At 39.7% G+C, this 18006-nt stretch overlaps 2 protein-coding genes across 2 annotated transcripts in view; one reads left to right on the forward strand and one right to left on the reverse strand.

The window, feature by feature from the left end:
• The window catches only part of elof1 (elongation factor 1), a 515825-nt gene that overhangs the window by 166490 nt on the left and 331329 nt on the right, over positions 1 to 18006 (reverse strand). The window lies entirely within an intron of this gene.
• The window catches only part of LOC111191035 (Na(+)/H(+) exchange regulatory cofactor NHE-RF2), a 95052-nt gene continuing 78226 nt past the window's right edge, over positions 1181 to 18006 (forward strand). The window contains exons 1-2 of the mRNA XM_022664991.2: positions 1181 to 1887; positions 8158 to 8418. Coding sequence (XP_022520712.2) covers positions 1681 to 1887; positions 8158 to 8418 — 468 coding nt within the window. The 5' untranslated portion in view covers positions 1181 to 1680. The remainder of the gene's footprint in view (positions 1888 to 8157; positions 8419 to 18006) is intronic.

Raw genomic sequence — 18006 nt, forward strand, 5'->3', positions numbered from 1 at the left:
AAGGGGGTCAAAACAAGCTACAAATTAGAAATATAATTGGGCCTGTGTTGTTGTGAAGGGGATTATTCAATTATTATTATTTTTATTTTATTAAGTAAATACTACATTCACCGATGTAAATACTTGTCCTCAATACCAAAATTTGATATTTTTTTACTAGACTTTACCTCACTTTTAAAATAATTTAGAATGTCTAAAAATGGGAAATGTAAAAGAAGTGTAAGAATTTGTGATGAACTCTCACTATATATATAATATTTTTCCCTCTTTCTTTCCTTTTCTCCCTTTTGTATATTTTCATGCTGTCTTCTATCGTTGTTTCTTGTATTAACCCGAAACTTTAAGAATAAAAAAGAATTAAAAAATAGTCCATCGAAACATTAAAGCTCCACTAGGTAGGATTGAGAGTTTGTGCTTGTGGGCTCCCCCTACAGTTGTAGAGTGTAATAAATGTTTCAGGCGGATTAGTTTCTCTTTCTTGTTTTCTAGCTTTCACAGACATATTTAGTCTCTTTCCAGCTTCTGCCAGAGTGTCTGTATGTTAGTTTGTAAAGAATGAACCAGTAGTCCTTGTAGAACTGTTAGAACTAAAGGTCGGAAAGCAGGTCACAGTTCTCGCGAGCGTTGGTCGCAGCCGCCTCGGAAAACTTACTGGTTTGAGCTCAGAGGAGCTCCGGCACAGACACGAGAGCACCGCTATTTCTCCTATTACACCTCAATGCAGCGCTGCAGTGAGTTTCAAGCTGTAATTTTACTTCTTAAAAAAGAACAAAAATCAAGGAAATCCTACCTAGTGCTGCTTTAAATAAACATTTACAAAAAATATTAAAAAAAAGAAGAAGGGGGTTATTCAACCAAAAGAGGGCAGCATTGCACTGTGCTGGTTAAGCAGTGCAACACAATGCTGTTTAGAGCTTCTGGTTTTACAGAATGTGTCTCGGATCAGATCTCTCTGCTGGTTTATTCTCATGCCCTGCAGTGAAATGTTAGATCTGACACTTCTTATTCTAAATGTCACAAAAAGAGAAAGAGAAAGAGAGAAAAAGAAAGGGAGAAGGGTAAAAACAGGGAGATAGAGCCAGTTTACAGGGGCAAACATCCAAACCCAGTGAGGGGGGCCTGGCTGTGTGGTAGAGGGCGGTGCTAGAGCTCCAGAAAGCTCCAGAGCTGGAGCGGTACTTTCACTGCACACACACACACACACACTGTGAAACACACACACACACACACTCACACACACACTGAAAACATCGAAACACACGCACGCACGCGCGCACACCGGCGAGAATGGAGCGAAGCCTGCTCTGGGGTTGTTAGATGGATACATAGTGGATAACGCGCCTGTTGCGCACTACTTTTTTTTCTCCTCCAGGATGCTCTACAAGTGATCCAGTCTGTAATCTGGAATATCTACAATAATCCGGATCTCTTTAATTCGTTTCACCGTTGAAGATTAAACAGAACACACCAAACGATCCGGATTCAACTCGGGTTTGCTCCGTATGGCGCGATGCATCTCCCCGGGCTTATCGTACTCTCCAGCGGGGCAGAAGTTTGGGGTTAGCCGCTTGGAGCGCACAGGGTGACCGCTACCGCTGGAGATTTTGACCGCTGGAGCTTCTGGAGCTAAAGCCCGAGTCCTGAGCGTAGGCTGCCGGTGTATGGTGCGCGCCCCCCGGCATGGCGAGCGAGCTGAAGCCGCGGTTGTGCTGCATGGCGAAGGGGGAGCAGGGCTACGGCTTCCACCTGCACGGAGAGAAGGGCAAGAGCGGCCAGTACATCCGCAAGGTCGAGCCCGCCTCCCCCGCCGAGGCTTCGGGGCTCCGGGCCGGGGACCGGGTGGTGGAGGTGAACGGAGAGAACGTGGAGAGAGAGACCCACCATCAGGTGAGCAGTTAAACCAACTCTGGTAGGGTCTAATACAGTTTCTGAACCAGTTAATCTGCATTTCTCCCAAATTCCAAATAAAAATATTGTCAATTAGAGCATGTCTTTCCAGATAATGAGAAATGGCTGAAATAACAAAAAATATATATTGCAAAGAAAACAAGTTCATATTCATAAAGTTTTCATGCATCTTGGCATCATGTTCTCCTCCACCAGTCTTTCATACTGCTTTTGGATAACTTTATGCTTTCACTACTGGTGCAAAAATTCAAGCAGTTCAGTTTGGTTTGATGGCTTGTGATCATCCATCTTTCTCTTGATTATATTCCAGTGGTTTTCAAATTTGGTAAAATTTGAAGAAACTCATAATTTTTAAGTGCTCTCTTAATTTTTTCCAGAGCTGTAGATAAGCTACTACCCTAATAGCAAAGAACATTCACCACATCTTTTAGGGCTGCATTTAAGGTTGATGATGGAAAAACAACCTTAAAACAACCCTTATTATTTAACATTGCCTTATATGCATTATCAGTTAACCAACTCTGGTAGGGTCTAAAGTAAGTAAGTCTGTAGATAAGATACTTTTAATACTTAGATACTTAGAAGTTTTAGTATAGCTAGGCTATATAATATATATGTATAATGTCACTAGATCTTTTAAGGTGGATGATGGAAAAGCAACCTTAAAACAAGCTCTGGTAGGGTCTAGCTTAGTTAGTTAGTAAGCAAGATAACACAATAACAACAACATAAAAGCTTGGTTAGGTCATCCAACAGCCTATACATGGAGACACGCCATAGTTGTTTGGCAAATGTTAGAAATTTTAAAACCAGTTGTCCTCAAACTTTATATAAAACTACTAAAACTAGACTCAGTATCAGCATTATGTGTATTTTGTCTCCCCTTTATACTTTATTTTTTTTATTTCATACAAACACTGTGTAATGATGTCTTTTTGACTGGACACATGATCGATTTGACCGGTCGTATGACCAAGCCTGACCAAGCCAAGTAAAATATGTTGCCCACAATTACGATGATATTATGATACTGTGATTCTGTGATACTCAATATATCACAAGACAATTCTCTACGATACAATATGATAAAATACTCCTATGTAATCAAATACCAAGAAGTTTCAGTATCACAGAGTTTTACAACCCATATTCAGAACATACCTCACTGGGCTCCTTCCTAACTGCACTGATCACTCCTGAAGGCTTACACTACCTCCCGGCCGCTGCGCTCCTCTAATGAACGTCGCCTCGCTTTGCCAAACACTCACACAAAGCAATCCAGACTGTTCTCATACAGAGTTCCCCAATGGTGGAACAAACTACCTTCCACTACCAGATCAGGAGAATCTCTCACTATCTTTAATAAACTCCTGAAGACAGAGCTCTTCAAAGAGCACTTACTCTCCTAACACCTCTAACTAACTACCTTCTACTACCAGATCAGGAGAATCTCTCGCTATCTTTAATAAACTCATGAAGACTGAGCTCTTCAAAGAGCACTTACTCTCCTAGCACCTCTAACTAACTACCTTCTACTACCAGATCAGGAGAATCTCTCACTATCTTTAATAAACTCCTGAAGACAGAGCTCTTCAAAGAGCACTTACTCTCCTAACACCTCTAACACACTAACTACTTCTAACTTCATTTTCCTCTTCCCCTCCTTCACTTCTCTATCCCTTTATTTTCCTTCGACCTCCTTTAGGCCCTGTCTAAAGATGTTTTACCTTTAAACTTCTATTAATTTTGTACTTGACTATTGTCGCTTTGGACAAAAGCATCTGCCAAATGTAATTAAATGTAATGTTATTCTTCAGTGCAGGTTTACCCTATTAATTTGATTAGCAATACCACGTAAAGCAGTGAAGCAGCCTATGTTTCAGGAAAAATATTGATATTTGACACCACAAATCGATACGATATGATAGATAGATTGAAACTCTTCAGATACATCCCAAAATCAATATATTCTCCCACCCCTAGTTGACCATAATTAGCCTAAACAAGCTGGTTGACAAGCATGACAACATGCATGATACATGAACTGCACCAGTGAAATGCTGGTGAACTATTTGTTTTTTACTGATTAACCTGATTTAACCAGCTTTACCATTGAGCTGGATTTTTTTAGCAGGGTATTAAACTATGCCGGAGGCAGAATTTGGCACAGGCTCCCCAAAACTGGAAAATCATAGCAGTGTACATGTCTGGCAGCTTTACAGACACAATACAATCAGCTAATGCTTCCACCAGCATCCCCATCACAGGCCGAGTCAGCATTACCCCTCATCCAACATCAACACTGACCCAGCCTCAAGTGGCTCCTTCTGTACTCCTTATGTAGTGCGCTCTAGAAACAATAATGGCTTCTGCATGCAAATAGTGCACTACACTCCCAACAGGGACCTGCTTGAGACTCAGCCAGTGGCTTTAACATTACAGACCAGCCATGTTTCCATGTTTTTATGTTTTTATGCTGGATCGTTTCTCCAGAGAGTCTTATTTTGTGAATGGACCCGACTTTCTCCAAAATCACGTGACTGTAGACAGATCTGGTACCTGCACTGGTGGTGGAAGTGGTGAATCAGGTGGATCAGTAGCGTGTGCTTGTTGTGGTGATGATAATGTGGCTCTGTGGATCTGCAACTTCAGCTAAATTCAGCTTCATAAACAGATGATGTAAATAAAGGCTGAGATAGTTAATCAGGAAAGCACTGGCTGGCTGAGTGAAGAGAATCTGGCTGTCTGGGCTCGCGGCTCGTTTCAGAGCTCTGTGCATGTGTGGGTCTGTCTGTTTGATTGACTGTTTGGGACATCTGGCCCTTTTTCATCCCAAACACAATACGGCAGTGAGGACCGAGAGCTTGAATGCAATTCAAAGGCTCTTTTTCTGATGCATGCTTAGAGACGAGTGCTCTGTTGATGGCCGCTGTACTGAACAGGCCTTTATTGATGTTAGAATAAAGAATACAGTATGAGAAATATTACAGATTTATAATTATTGAAAATATTTGAACTTAAAGAGGATAAACACATAACTAGCACTTGTTCCAGGCTGTTTGTTAGTGAATTTTTAAGGGTCTGCCGTGTTTAAAGGAGTTAAATTTGACAAATTAAACATTAATGTAGCAGAATATATACTTTAAACATCGTCATGGTGATGTGTGCATGCGCAATAGTCACAATAGTCACATCGCAAGACTTAAGGCAATTTAATTAAACACGTCATGTTGCAATGTTTTGATTCTTGACACAAGAAGTAGATACACAGCGCTGTCTCTGTGTCTGTGTGAGTGACAGGCTGCTGCTGCCTGAGAAGCACAAGGGGGAGGGGGAGCTCGAGGGTAGAGGGAGGCATGAGTAAAGACGAGGTAACCGCATGGCCTCCATCCACATGGTTGGGCACATGCTTAAAAACGTGAGCACGTGTGGAAAGCTGTGCACCTCAGTCCAGCACATTTTCAGTTACAGCTGAATTCACCCTTTTAATCCCAGAAAAACGCTCTTATTTACCTTTTAAAAAGCCATTTAAATGCCTAATTAAAGGGCCGGTTACTGTTGTTTTGCTGTTTTCCTCTTGTTTTGAGAGCTCGGCACTGACTCAGCTCTTGATTGGTCTGGGGCTGGTGACATTATGGGCCCTGCATTGTTTTATATTGCGATAAATATTGTCAAAAAATGAACATTTGCAATCTAAAAGTTTTCCAAGATTGTGCAGCACTAGTATGTACCTTATTATTAAGGAGACATGCCACAAACTACTCTTATAGCGTTAATCTTTGCACCCATTCAAGGATATAGTCCCGCCCTTAAGCAAAAACAGCCAATCAGATTGCACGGTGAATGCTTGCACAGTGAGTGGAGGAGGGTGAACGTAGCAAGCAGGTGGGATGGTGGTGGTGGAGATCAGCGCAGGTGCAGTAGCCATAACAAGCCTAAAATTTGAGTTTTTGTGTATTTATTTCATCAAATGCTATAATCTGTTTATAATGCCTTTATTAAATTTTATCAGTGATTCTGAAACACTAATCCAATCTTTGTTTTCCTGTATTTATATTTAACCCAGTCCCACCACATGGACATTATTCAACTACTTAATTCTTAATTCTTTACACTATCACTTGCCCAACCTCACTTACATTCAAGTACACTTTACTCATGATTGGGTTTTCACATATTCACTTTTCAGAACTATATTTGTTATGTATGCATATTTATATTTATGTATTTTTATATTTATATTCATATGGCACATCAGTGACTTTTATATCAATGTCATTGCACCTTGCACTTTGCTCTGTTAATTATTTAATGACTATTAACAACATGTACTGCACTGCTCTGTTTACAGATAGATTTTTATCTTGTATAGAAAGTTTTTTATGCCCTTATATATATATAGATTATCTATCTATCTATCTATCTATCTAGAACAGACATTCAAATACATTGCAGTATTCTTTAGGCTCCTCAGTTAGTCCATGTTTTTGTCTGGTTGAATGGAATCTGACATCCGAAATAAGCTGGTAATGATCTGAATTCCAGTCTGAATGTATGCTGGCGCTCGTTCAGAAGCAGCAGCGCTGCATCCAATAGCTGTGCAGGCCGAGGCCGAGGCCGCATTACAGAGCTGCAGCTTTTCCAGCATTATACTAATGCAGCATAAGTCTCTCAGCGTCACAACCATTGGAGTGAGTGGCTTAATGAATGAAGAATGTTTTCTGGAAGTGTGTACTGAAAAAAAGTCTGCTTTTACCGTTTTGTGAAGAGGAACAAACACCAGAACATCCTAAACGAGAGAAACGGCTTGTGAGGATCTTATAGGTTAGCTTTTAGGCTAAGGTTTAGTAGAGATAAAAAGAAGTTTGGATGTTTGGGTGGAAGTTTTTAATTTAATTATCAGGACTCATCAGGAGTCCTGATGAGTGCCAGTTCCTTCATTATAGCATTTTTGATGGTCTTTGGGAGTGCACTTGAGGATACTTTTAAAGTGCTTGAACTGTTTTAGATTAACTGACCTTCATTGCTTCTTAAAGTCATTTTTTCACTGTATACCTGTAACTCTACCTCTTCACAACTTTACAACCAATGCTCTCAAACACATTAAGAGACAAGGAATTCAAGTTATTAACTCTTGATAACTGAAAACCTGAATTTCAGGTGACTCTACTTCATAAAGCTGACTGAGAAAATCCAGCAGAGATGTGCAAAACTGTCTAATCTAAGCAAGAAAATTCTGATTTTTTTTCTTCATAGTTTGGATGACTTTTATATATATATATATTAATATTAATCTACAACGCAGCACATTATAAAAGGTTTAAAAACCACTGAATTTAGGGCGTGTCCAAACTTTTTACTGATGCTGTAAGTTATATGGTGCTCCACATCATTCAGATCTTTTTGTGCTGTTTTTAAAATCTACTTAGCTATGCAGTAATTAGCTGTAAACAATGTTATATAGCCCTGTTGAGATGATGGGTTAGCATAGCTAGTTACTTTAGCTAGTCTGTGTCTAAAATATTCTATGGTTACCGTATTTCTTTGACTATACGGTCCACCAGATTAAAAGGAACATTAAGCGACACTAGTACAGATGTAACTAAGTAAACAAAACTGTATTTCTTAAAAAAACATTTTCTTTCAAAGTCAAACGAGAGCTGGATGTTAATCTACACAGATTTCTCTCCTAAAAACGGTTTATTTGGGTGAGTAAAGCACTCCCGTTTCTCCAGCACTAAGGCTGGGTGCAGCAGCATTAGCATTAGCCACTAACCACAGTGCTAGCGGAATGTAAATGCTGGCCGATAGCGCTAGACTGAGGAACCCTGAGTGTTACTGTAACCCAGGGCGCTATCAGCTAACGGTTCTTCCCACGTAGCTTTGCTGTAGTTTTAACACAGCAAACACACAGACTACAGTCTCATATGCTCACTTCTGAATGGTGAAAGAGCTAGCGCTGCTAATAGCGGTTAGCGGCTAATAGCGGTTAGCGGCTAATGCTAATGCTGCTGCACCCAGCCTTAGTGCTGGAGAAACTTCACTGAAAACTTACCCTTACAACACTGTACTTCAGCTTAGAGTGGCTTTACTGCTCCTTAATACCTGACTGGTAGAATTCATACGTAAGAAGCACTGTAGATTTTTAGGAAAAATAAAGGTTTTTAAGGATTTTAATGCGCCTTATAGTCCGAAAAATACGGTAAATGGTTTATAATAAATTAATGATGATGCTTTGCTGCTTTGTAGGTGGTACAGAGGATTAAGGCGGTGGAGCATGAGACCAGGCTGCTGGTGGTTGACCGTGAGACAGATGAGTACCTGCGCAGTCTTCGCCTCACCTGTACAGAGGATATGGCAATCCGAGTTAGCCCCTCCCCCTCCTCTTCATCGTCCCCTCCCCCAACCCCCAGCAAGTGGGAGAACGGCTCCGTGTCCAAGATGCCCTCCAGCCTGACCAGCGAGATCCCCAAACCCACCAGGAGAGCTCCGTCACGGGCTGCTAAAAAGGTACACAGCTCTGATATACCTGTAGAAAACTAATAATACTGATTCTAATGCTCTCTAAATATTCTGGGTTAAAAACAACTCAGTTTGGGTCATTTGGAGTCAACTTCTGTAGATACACTCTATTTTTCTCATGCAGCTGTTGTTGATTATTCAAACTGACTTTTTTATGTGCTGTTATTTAATGCTGGTAATAATGTAACTCAATGTCTGCCCAGAAATATGTTTGTCATTATCACGCAAACATCTGAAATGTATTGGTTCTTTTATCTTAAAAAAAATTACGATTGTTGTGGAAAATAATAATATTAACTAAGACACAGGTTTCTGGACTTTTAAGTCTAATTCAACTCCCTGTGCAAGGCTTGTTGCAGTGCTCATTGCTATCTTACACCCTGTCCACAGTGTATTTTCACACCTTGCACCTTTATTGTTTAAATAGCAACAGTGCTTCTGAATATATCTGGTCTGGAAATCAGGTGCGTTTGCTATCATGGCAACGGAAAACACAGGAGCTCCACTGACTGAAAACAACCTAGACACACATCAACTGTCATTCAAATACAGTTCATTGCAAATTGTGAGCACATGGACACTGCACTGGTAAAATAGCAATGTGCCAAAGTCAGAACACATCTGCCTCTTAAAGGAAATGGCAAGTGACACACTGATTGGTTTATTTTACGTTACGCCCAAAACACAGCCATGATTAATTAAGAGAATCAGTACATGCCTTTGGGCATTTCAAGACACGCAAGGTGTACTTTTCCTTTCGTTACGATAGCAAAGACATACTTAATATAAAACTTTATTCTTGGAGATATGACCAAACATTAACTTTTTTTAAAATAATTTAAAGAATATACTACTGCTACAAATAAATATTAAAGACTTTAATTCATTCAGTAGAAACAAAAAATCAAAAAATCTTTGTCTATTTCTTAAGTTGTTAAAATTACAGGGTTATACAGGAGTTTTAATTTAGTTCTCCAGCACCAGAGCTGGAGCATTATTATCATTACCCAGTAGCCGCGCTAAGCGCTAGCTCTTTTGCTGTTCAGAGAAGAGTATTGTCGACCTGTAGCCTACTGCTAACCCCGGCTAGCACTTCTAGAGCAGCATTAGCATTACCCACTAACTGTGCAAAGTGCTAGCTCTTTCGCTGTTCAGAGGTGAGTATTATTGGCCTGTAGCCTGCTGCTAATTCTAGCTAGCACTGCTGGAGCACCATTAGATGCTAACTGCACTAAGCGCTAGCTCTTTTGCCGTTTAGAGGTGAGTATATTGTACTGTAGTCTGCACGTTTACAGCTTTAAAACAAGCTACGTGGGATAAACCGCTAGTAAATATCGCCCTGGCTTACCGGAACACTCAGGGTTCCTCATTAGTGGAAATCTGGAAATCTGAGCTTACTGTAAAAATACGGAAGTGCTTTACTCAACCAAAAAAAACAGACGTTTATTGATAGTGCGCCTTATAATCCGGTGTACCTTATAGTGGGAAAAATACAGTACTGTATATATGTAACCGTTGAGAAGGGTTAAGGCACGTTTGTGTGATTTCACCCACTCACCCCAGTTATTTATCCAGTATGCAAACATCTTCCCAGTAAGAGGAAGACTCCAGTTCTGTCTATAATTTATGAGTAATCATTGACCGGATGCCAGCTGGCATTTGAATATAGGTCACTGCCCTCATTGTGAAGCCAGAGATGCTCAGAGATGCTGTGGTGTAGATGTGGAAAGGTGGAGGTGTGGGAGTGGAGGCAGGAGGCTGGAAGGATGCAGGTCACGGAGGGTTTGTGGGTCATATAATATATATTTCCATACTGTATGACTGTAAATACACTTGAGATGATTTGTATAGTGCAATAACTGATAGGGCCTGGTCTTTTGTCTACACAGCAAATTTGCGGTTGTAAATCAACAACGTCTTAACACAGTATTAATACGGATCTGACTTTGGTGTATTGCTATTTTAACGGTGCAGAGCTTCTGCGCTTCTTAGCAGAGGAAACAAACCTGCTCGTTCACGCAGTGAAGATGTGTAAGCAGATCATTTACGGGAACAGCAATGCTATGTTATTTTGAATTCTGTTTATTGTTAATGTAAAAGCTGTGTTTGTGCATGTCCATCTGTGTAACAAGGGGGTTGTATGTGTGTGGGGGGTACATCTTGCATTGCCAAGATAGCAATGAACATCTGATTGTTAATTGTTTTCTATTATATATATATATATATATATATATATATATATATATATATATATATATATATATATATATATTATTTATTAATTATTTTTCCCCGGTTTATCTGGCTAATTTTCCCACACGTTCAGCTGCTAGTCAGTTGTATATCCCCTATCACTGGTAATGCCTCCGATACATGTGTGAAGTCAGACTCCACCTCTTTTTGAACTGCAGTAATGCAGCATTACCGAGTAGCATCACAGCACTAATGCTTGTAGAAAAGCTCAGCGACTTGGTTTTGATACATCAGCTAACAGACACCTCGTGCTGATCGACATCACCCTAGAAGTGATGAGGGGAAAGAGCACCATCTACTGTACCCACCCAGAGAGAGCAAGGCCAATTGGGCTCTCTCAGGGCTCCGGCAGCTGCATGTCCGGCAAGCTGCATCACCGGGATTCGAACCAGCAATCTCCAAACCATAGTGGCAGCGCCTTAGTCCGCTGGACCACCCTGAGTTTTGCGCAGGTTTTTTTTGAGTCAGTGGTGCACCTGTGTTTTCTCTTGCCAAGATAGCAATACGCCAGAAATGTAGGTTTTCCAGACCACTTCACCCATCAGCGTAGATATATTTACAAGCACCATTGACATTTACGCATATGGTAGGCTTGAAAACAGACTGTTGGCGGGGTGTGAGATAGCAATAAGCATTACAACGTGCCTTGCACAGACTGTAAAATAGGGCCCTAAATGTACAAATATTTGAAATCAGTGTGTAAATGCACACAGACAGCATGTATAGTCTCTGTAGATCTTGATGAAGTATTGTCAATTGAATATGACTCTCTGGTCCTATAACTTCGTATACTCTCGCGCACTCTCCTCTCACTCTCTGCTGTAAGTTCTGCAGACTCTGTATCTGATACTGATCTTCCCCCAACCTCTGTTTAATACATCCATCCAACATCTGCTTTCACTTACGATCCTCTTACCAGCGGCTATGCATAATTCAGCCCCGCTTCCACATGAACGCTGTCGAGAGTGTATGCTGTGTAACTGTGTGTGCTGCGTTTTTGTGTTGCTGCCCAGATGAGTGTGTGTGTGTGTGTGTGTGTGTGTTCTGCATTTACGTGCAGCAGAAAGCCACCAGCGAACACTGACGTCCAAACAGCACACTGAGCAGAGGACATAGCCTTAAAGGGCGTTTGTGTTCAGTACTTTCTTTTTCACCTTAAGGTCTGATTATGATGCATAATTGGGGTTGTCTACCTTAAACAGGCTTTTTTACTGGCCTTTTAGACTTATTTATGTACAAATAATCTCTGTTCTGATTGGCTACCCTGCTAAAGTCATCATTCAATATTCTGTCTAGGCAGAAACACTCCTGATACGACTCCTAATCTGAAAAAAAAAAAAAATCCAATACATTCATTCACACATCTATTCCTGCAGTTTAATTGTTGCAACACATTCGAAAGAAAGTTGAGAAGTAGAGAAGTGGGCGGAGCTTCTGCACATGGTGAACAAACATAAGGCTTGTGTTGTGTACAGTAGTAAAGTTGTAGTAAAGTGGTATTAGTGAATATAGTAACTCTGAATTGTAGTAAAGAAGTGGGCGGAGCTTCTGATCATGGTGAACAAACAGTAGTAAAGTTGTAGTAAAGTGGTATTAGTGAATATAGTAACTCTGTATTGTAGTAGAGAAGTAGGCGGAGCTTCTGGTCATGGTGAACATTATAAGGCTTGTGTTGTGTACAGTAGTAAATTTGTAGTAAAGTGGTATTAGTGAATGAAGTTTGTTGTTAATAAAGGTGTGTAAAGTATAGTAATCTATTGTTCATGTGGTTTTATCAGTTATTGATTATTGATTGATGGTTCTTGATGCTGAGTGTTTGAGGTATGGGATTGATGTGGGTCTCCTGTCTCACTCTAGAGGTGCTTGTTGGGAAGGTTGAAGTTTTCTTGTGGGCTCCTATAACGTAACCACAGTCCTATACAGGAAAATAAGCCTCTGTGATGCAGACATGGTCCACTTCCACCCCTGACCATAAAAAAAAGCAATAAAACACAGCAGGTCTCCACATCTGGCCACAACTGTGGCAACTTTCCATAGCAGCAAGTATTAGAAACAGAGCATTACTGTCCAGAAACTCTTCTACTAGTTATAGTAGACCCTTAGAACTTACTCTACAGTAATTACTATAGTACTACAGTACTCTTACAATGTTAATTACACTTCTTATGTTTGAAATGTAAACGCTAAAAGGTATTTTAAGATGCCTTGTGCAGTGATTCACATTTTCAAAGTGACACTTTTAGCTATCTTACTTTTTGCATCTTCATTTGGCTTTTTATATTTTATATAGGTTGGCTGCCTGGCCAGAGTGTTGTTGGGCATAAGAGCAAGTTACATTTCCTTAACTGCAAAGTGTGACTCTGTGAAGCAATAATTTAATTTAATTAAAGCTGATGTCTGTGAGTTTTGGGATTTGGGGGATTTAGGGTCCTCTCTGGTGAGAGTGGGCAATTGCACCGAGCATGCAGAGGAATCATTTTAAACTGGGTGGGTGTGATGTGGTCTCCTTTCAGAGCTGATGAATCCGATTCCAGGTTATGTTCAGTCAGAGGGAGAGAGAAAGAGAGAGAGAGAGAGAGAGAGAGAGAGAGAGAGAGAGCGCTCAGTCAGAAACTTCACTCCTTCATTTCTTTGGTTTTACTATGAGTATATGGAGGAGCTACTGAGCTCTGAGTTTCCTCTTCTGAAGTCCCCATTGCTCCACCATCCGCTCGCGTTCAGTAAAACTGAGCCGGATCCTCTTTTACAGGCTGTACGTGTGACGTAAGTACGTAAAGGCGTGTGACACGGTCAGAAGAAGAACTCCTGCAAAAAGTGACCCAAAACCCCAGTTTTTAGAATGAATATATTTTATTAGGCTTAGCAGGGGTGGTTGTTTCAGCCCACTGGTGCCATTAAACACAATATTTTATCCCTATTCTTCTCCACTCAGAAATGCTTCTGCTTTCAGTTTAGAAACAAAAAAATATAGACTGACACTTTTTACAATTTTTATTTAATACATGAGTTAGGTGTGAGGGGACATGCCCAACAAAGGTAATATACTGCAATTTAGCATACAATAAAAAACTGCTCAGTTAAATGACAGTACAGCGGTTGGAGAGTGAAACTGAGACATCTGGTTTTAAAGCACAATAATTTATTGTGGTGACGGACAGTTCTGGTGGAAACAGGAGAGTTGAGGTGCACATTGGTTTTATGTTTTTTGGATACAATCCGGGTTAGCACCCGGACATCTCTTTCAGACAGCTTCCTCTTACAGCGTCCACAGTTAATCCTGTTGGATGTGGTTGGTCCTTCTTGGTGGTATGCTGGCATTACCCTGGATACCGTGGCTCTTGATGCATCACAAAGACTTGCTGTCTTGGTCACAGATGCTCCAGTAAGACGATTGGTGCACCAACAATTTGTCCTCTTTTGAACTCTGGTATGTCTCCCATAATGTTATAGTGTGCATTTCAATATTTTGAGCAAAACTGTGCTCTTACCCTGCTAATTGAACTTTCACACTTACTGCTCTTACTGGTGCAATGTGCAATTAATGAAGATTGACCACCAGGCTGCTCCAGTTTAATTTAGCCATGAAACCTAAAATCCCTCACTAAAATGACAGGTGTTTCAGTTTCATTGTCCAACCCTTTTTTTTACAGTGCTGCTTTCTTTGGTTTGGTTCTTGGTGTCTCAGAACTGATCTAGTTTTGGTATCGTCTTAATCTAAAAAGGAAATGTGGGCCACGGTGCGTCGCTTTGATACAGGACACGCGTCTCTCTCTGGAGGAAGTTATTAAGACGTAGTTGTGGAAGTGGACCCGGCTCCCTCTGTCCGGGTCTTTTCTTCAGCTTTGAAGAACATCAGTCACATCCTGTGAGCTTTGGCTGAGAGCTGCTTTCTTCAAACATCCAAATGTTCTGGCAGACTTACGATCCGAGTCTGAATCAGTGGAGGATTAGGACCTGCAGGGGTGGGATTCAGATTCATCCCAGAGAGAGAGAGACCCCAGGACTGAACCTACTGCAGTTCTGAGTAACAGTCAGAGCCAGACGTTACCATGGAGGCCGGACTCCCAGGGTTACGGAGAATTCCAGCACTTCCTGCCCTGAAGAGGTTTGAAGCTGGAGGCCCCGGTCTGCAGAACGCTGCTTTCAGAGTCTGTAAAAGTCCCGACACTAAAGAAATACATTGAGCTAATAAAGCTGTAGTACCAGGGTCGAGTGTTACACTCTGGGTGGATGTTTGTGTGTGTGTGTGTGTGTGCACAGAAAAAAAAGATGAATAAAATAAACTTAAAAAAGGTTTCGCAATTTTCTGCATTTGCTATTTTTAAGTAAATTTAATTTCAGATAAATTTACTAACTCAGTTTCAAGAGTAAATAAGTGAACTGAACTTCAGTCAATCCTGTCTTTTAGTAAACTTACTTAATTCATACAATATTACTCAAATAATTTATGACACAGTTATGATATATTATAATTACTGAAATGTAAATATTTTTTGTTAAAACACACATATTACACTGTCTCAACACATGGACGGCATGTAATACATTATTTTTAGTTTACTAGTATAAAGAATGTATTACATGCCATCCATGTGTTGAGACAGTGTAATATGTGTGTTTTAACAAAAAATATTTAAATTTCAGGAATTATAATATATTATGTATCATAAATTATTTGAGTAATATCATATAAATTAAGTAATTGTAATTAGGTAATATTGTATGCAGAAATGAAGTAAAGTTTACTAAAAGAAAGGATTGACTGAAGTTCAGTTCATTTATTTACTCTATGTAACATTTAAGTCTTGAAACCGAGTTGAAGTTACTTAAATTTATCTGAAATTAAATTGACTTAAAAAAAGCAAATGCAGAAAATTGTGAAATTTTTTAAAAGTAAATTTTACTCATCATTTTTTGAGTGTGTTTTTGAGTGTGTGTGTGTGTGTGTGTGTGTTTGCAGTCCTTGTGGCCATGTGCATGTCTTGCCTGTATGTGAGGTTAGATATACGACACCGTTGTTCTGCTGCGGTTTTGTTTTTACTGCCCTGCGCTGCTTCCTTTCCGACGCATTCTTTCTCTGTTTATTCTTCTGTTGATTTGCGACGCAGCCGACTGAGTGAAGCATGAGCTCTCAATCACGCTGTAAACTGCTGTAAACAACGATTGCATTTTATACTAGAGCTTCTAAAAAAAAATAATATCTAATATATAATATAAATGATGAGTTTCTTTGATTTTACCAAATTGAAAACCTCTGGAATATAATCAAGAGGAAGATCGATGATCACAAACCATCAAACCAAACTGAACTGCTTGAATCTTTGCCCCAGGAGTAAAGCAGCATAAAGTTATCCAAAAGCAGTGTGTAAGACTGGTGGAGGAGAACATGATGCCAAGATGCATGAAAAACTGTGATTAAAAGCCACCAGGGTTATTCCACCAAATATCTATTTCTGAACTCTTAAAACTTTATGAATATAAACTTGTTTTCTTCGCATTATTTGATGTCTGAAAGCTCTGCATCTTTTTTTTTATTATTTCAAAAATAATCAGAAAAAAATCAGAGTAACACATGCAAAAATTAGATACAATAGGAAGGAAAGAAAAACACTACCACAAATTACTGTTAAGTTGTATGTTAAAGCAGTATAACATATGTATCGTAAACTTTCTAGGTGCTCATTAATTTTAACAATTCTTTTTCAGTTTGAGACCAGGATGTAATTGTTTTAGCTTTAACTCCATTGATCTTAGCCGTGGTATGTTTCAGATGAGCAGTATCATGCAGGTTTGTAATCGAAAGGATGAGTTTGAGTATTGTCTTTTTGGCTGCTGTGAGAACAGCCAGAAGAATCCTTTTCTGATGGACAGAAAGCATTCTAAGTCGTCTAACCAAAGAAATGTCCTTAGATTTTTTTGGAAAGCTTGTCCTTGAGTTTTACAGAGGGTTTTTTTAACATATGACCGAAGAGCATCCACGGTGTCCAACATTTAATATTCATATTATTCATTAGCTAACATTGTCTATCTTCTTGTCTGTGATGCAGTCAGTCCAGACATGCACAGACGTGTGAAACAGCTTGAGTTGTGGCTGGAAGAAAACGATGCTTCCTCTGCAGGCAGATGTCCTGACTCATATGTCTAGAAAGCGGCTGCAGAATGACGGGCGTTTGATAAGAATAATAATAAGAATAAGAATAAGCGATGCTCAGGATATTATAAAAGCCTGCAGGTCCACTCAGCACGGCTTATTTCCTATGCCAGATATTTTTAGCCAAACATTGTGAGTCAGCAAGTCTAGTGATTACAGAAAAGTGCTTTTGTGGTGCTGCACAAATCATCTTCTAGATGGAAAAGATTTAACAGACGTAATTCATCTTCTACATTCAGCCTGTTGCTGCCTTTTGTCTGAGTGTGAACTTCGAGTTGAACTATACTAAAACAGTGTGGGATTCAGTTCACAGCATTCATTGCTTATTTTTGTTCATTTAGAAATGTTCAATCTTATTTTGGTTAATTTACCCATTTTTATGGTAATTTATTAATTTCTAAGAAGTCCAGGTTTAACATCCCAATGGATGCATTTTTCACATACCATCGTACCGCTAAAGGCGCTACGAAGCACTGCATAAAACTAGCACTAGCCAGTAAGCATAGCAAGCTAGAGAACAGCAATTTATCTGAGGAGCTCCTGCTGCTGTTTCTCACTGTATGAGTGTTTCTATCTGAGTAAAATAGAAAAACAACTGCAAACAACCAACATTTTTGTAATTATTCACTTAGAGAAAAAAAAGAGAGGAATGTAATTGCGCAATCGATCCACAGCTTGGAAAAACGTTCCTCTCATCCCCCAGACGAGCCCAGAATCATTCCTGGGTACAGAATAATTTATTCCGCACAAGTGATAAAACTCCCTAAAACTCTGGATACGAGATGCAAAAAAACTTCACAAGCAGTAACTATAGCCCTGTTTAAATATATTAATATTGTAGCTTAAAGGATAATATTAATGCACACAGTGAATTGAATGTATTTGTTAACTGAAGAACCAAGGGAATTGTGAAAATTCAAACTTCATGTAGCTTCAGAGTTCATCACTACACACCTCCAAACTTCATGTAGCTTCAGAGTTCATCACTACACACCTCCAAACTTCATGTAGCTTCAGAGTTCATCACTACACACCTCCAAACTTCATGTAGCTTCAGAGTTCATCACTACACACCTCCAAACTTCATGTAGCTTCAGAGTTCATCACTACACACCTCCAAACTATATTTTCATAAATATATTGTATTTTATTGTTATGTTAGAGAAGGAACA

This window comes from Astyanax mexicanus, chromosome 19, assembly GCF_023375975.1.
Source record: "Astyanax mexicanus isolate ESR-SI-001 chromosome 19, AstMex3_surface, whole genome shotgun sequence".
Taxonomy (NCBI): Eukaryota; Metazoa; Chordata; class Actinopteri; order Characiformes; family Acestrorhamphidae; genus Astyanax; species Astyanax mexicanus.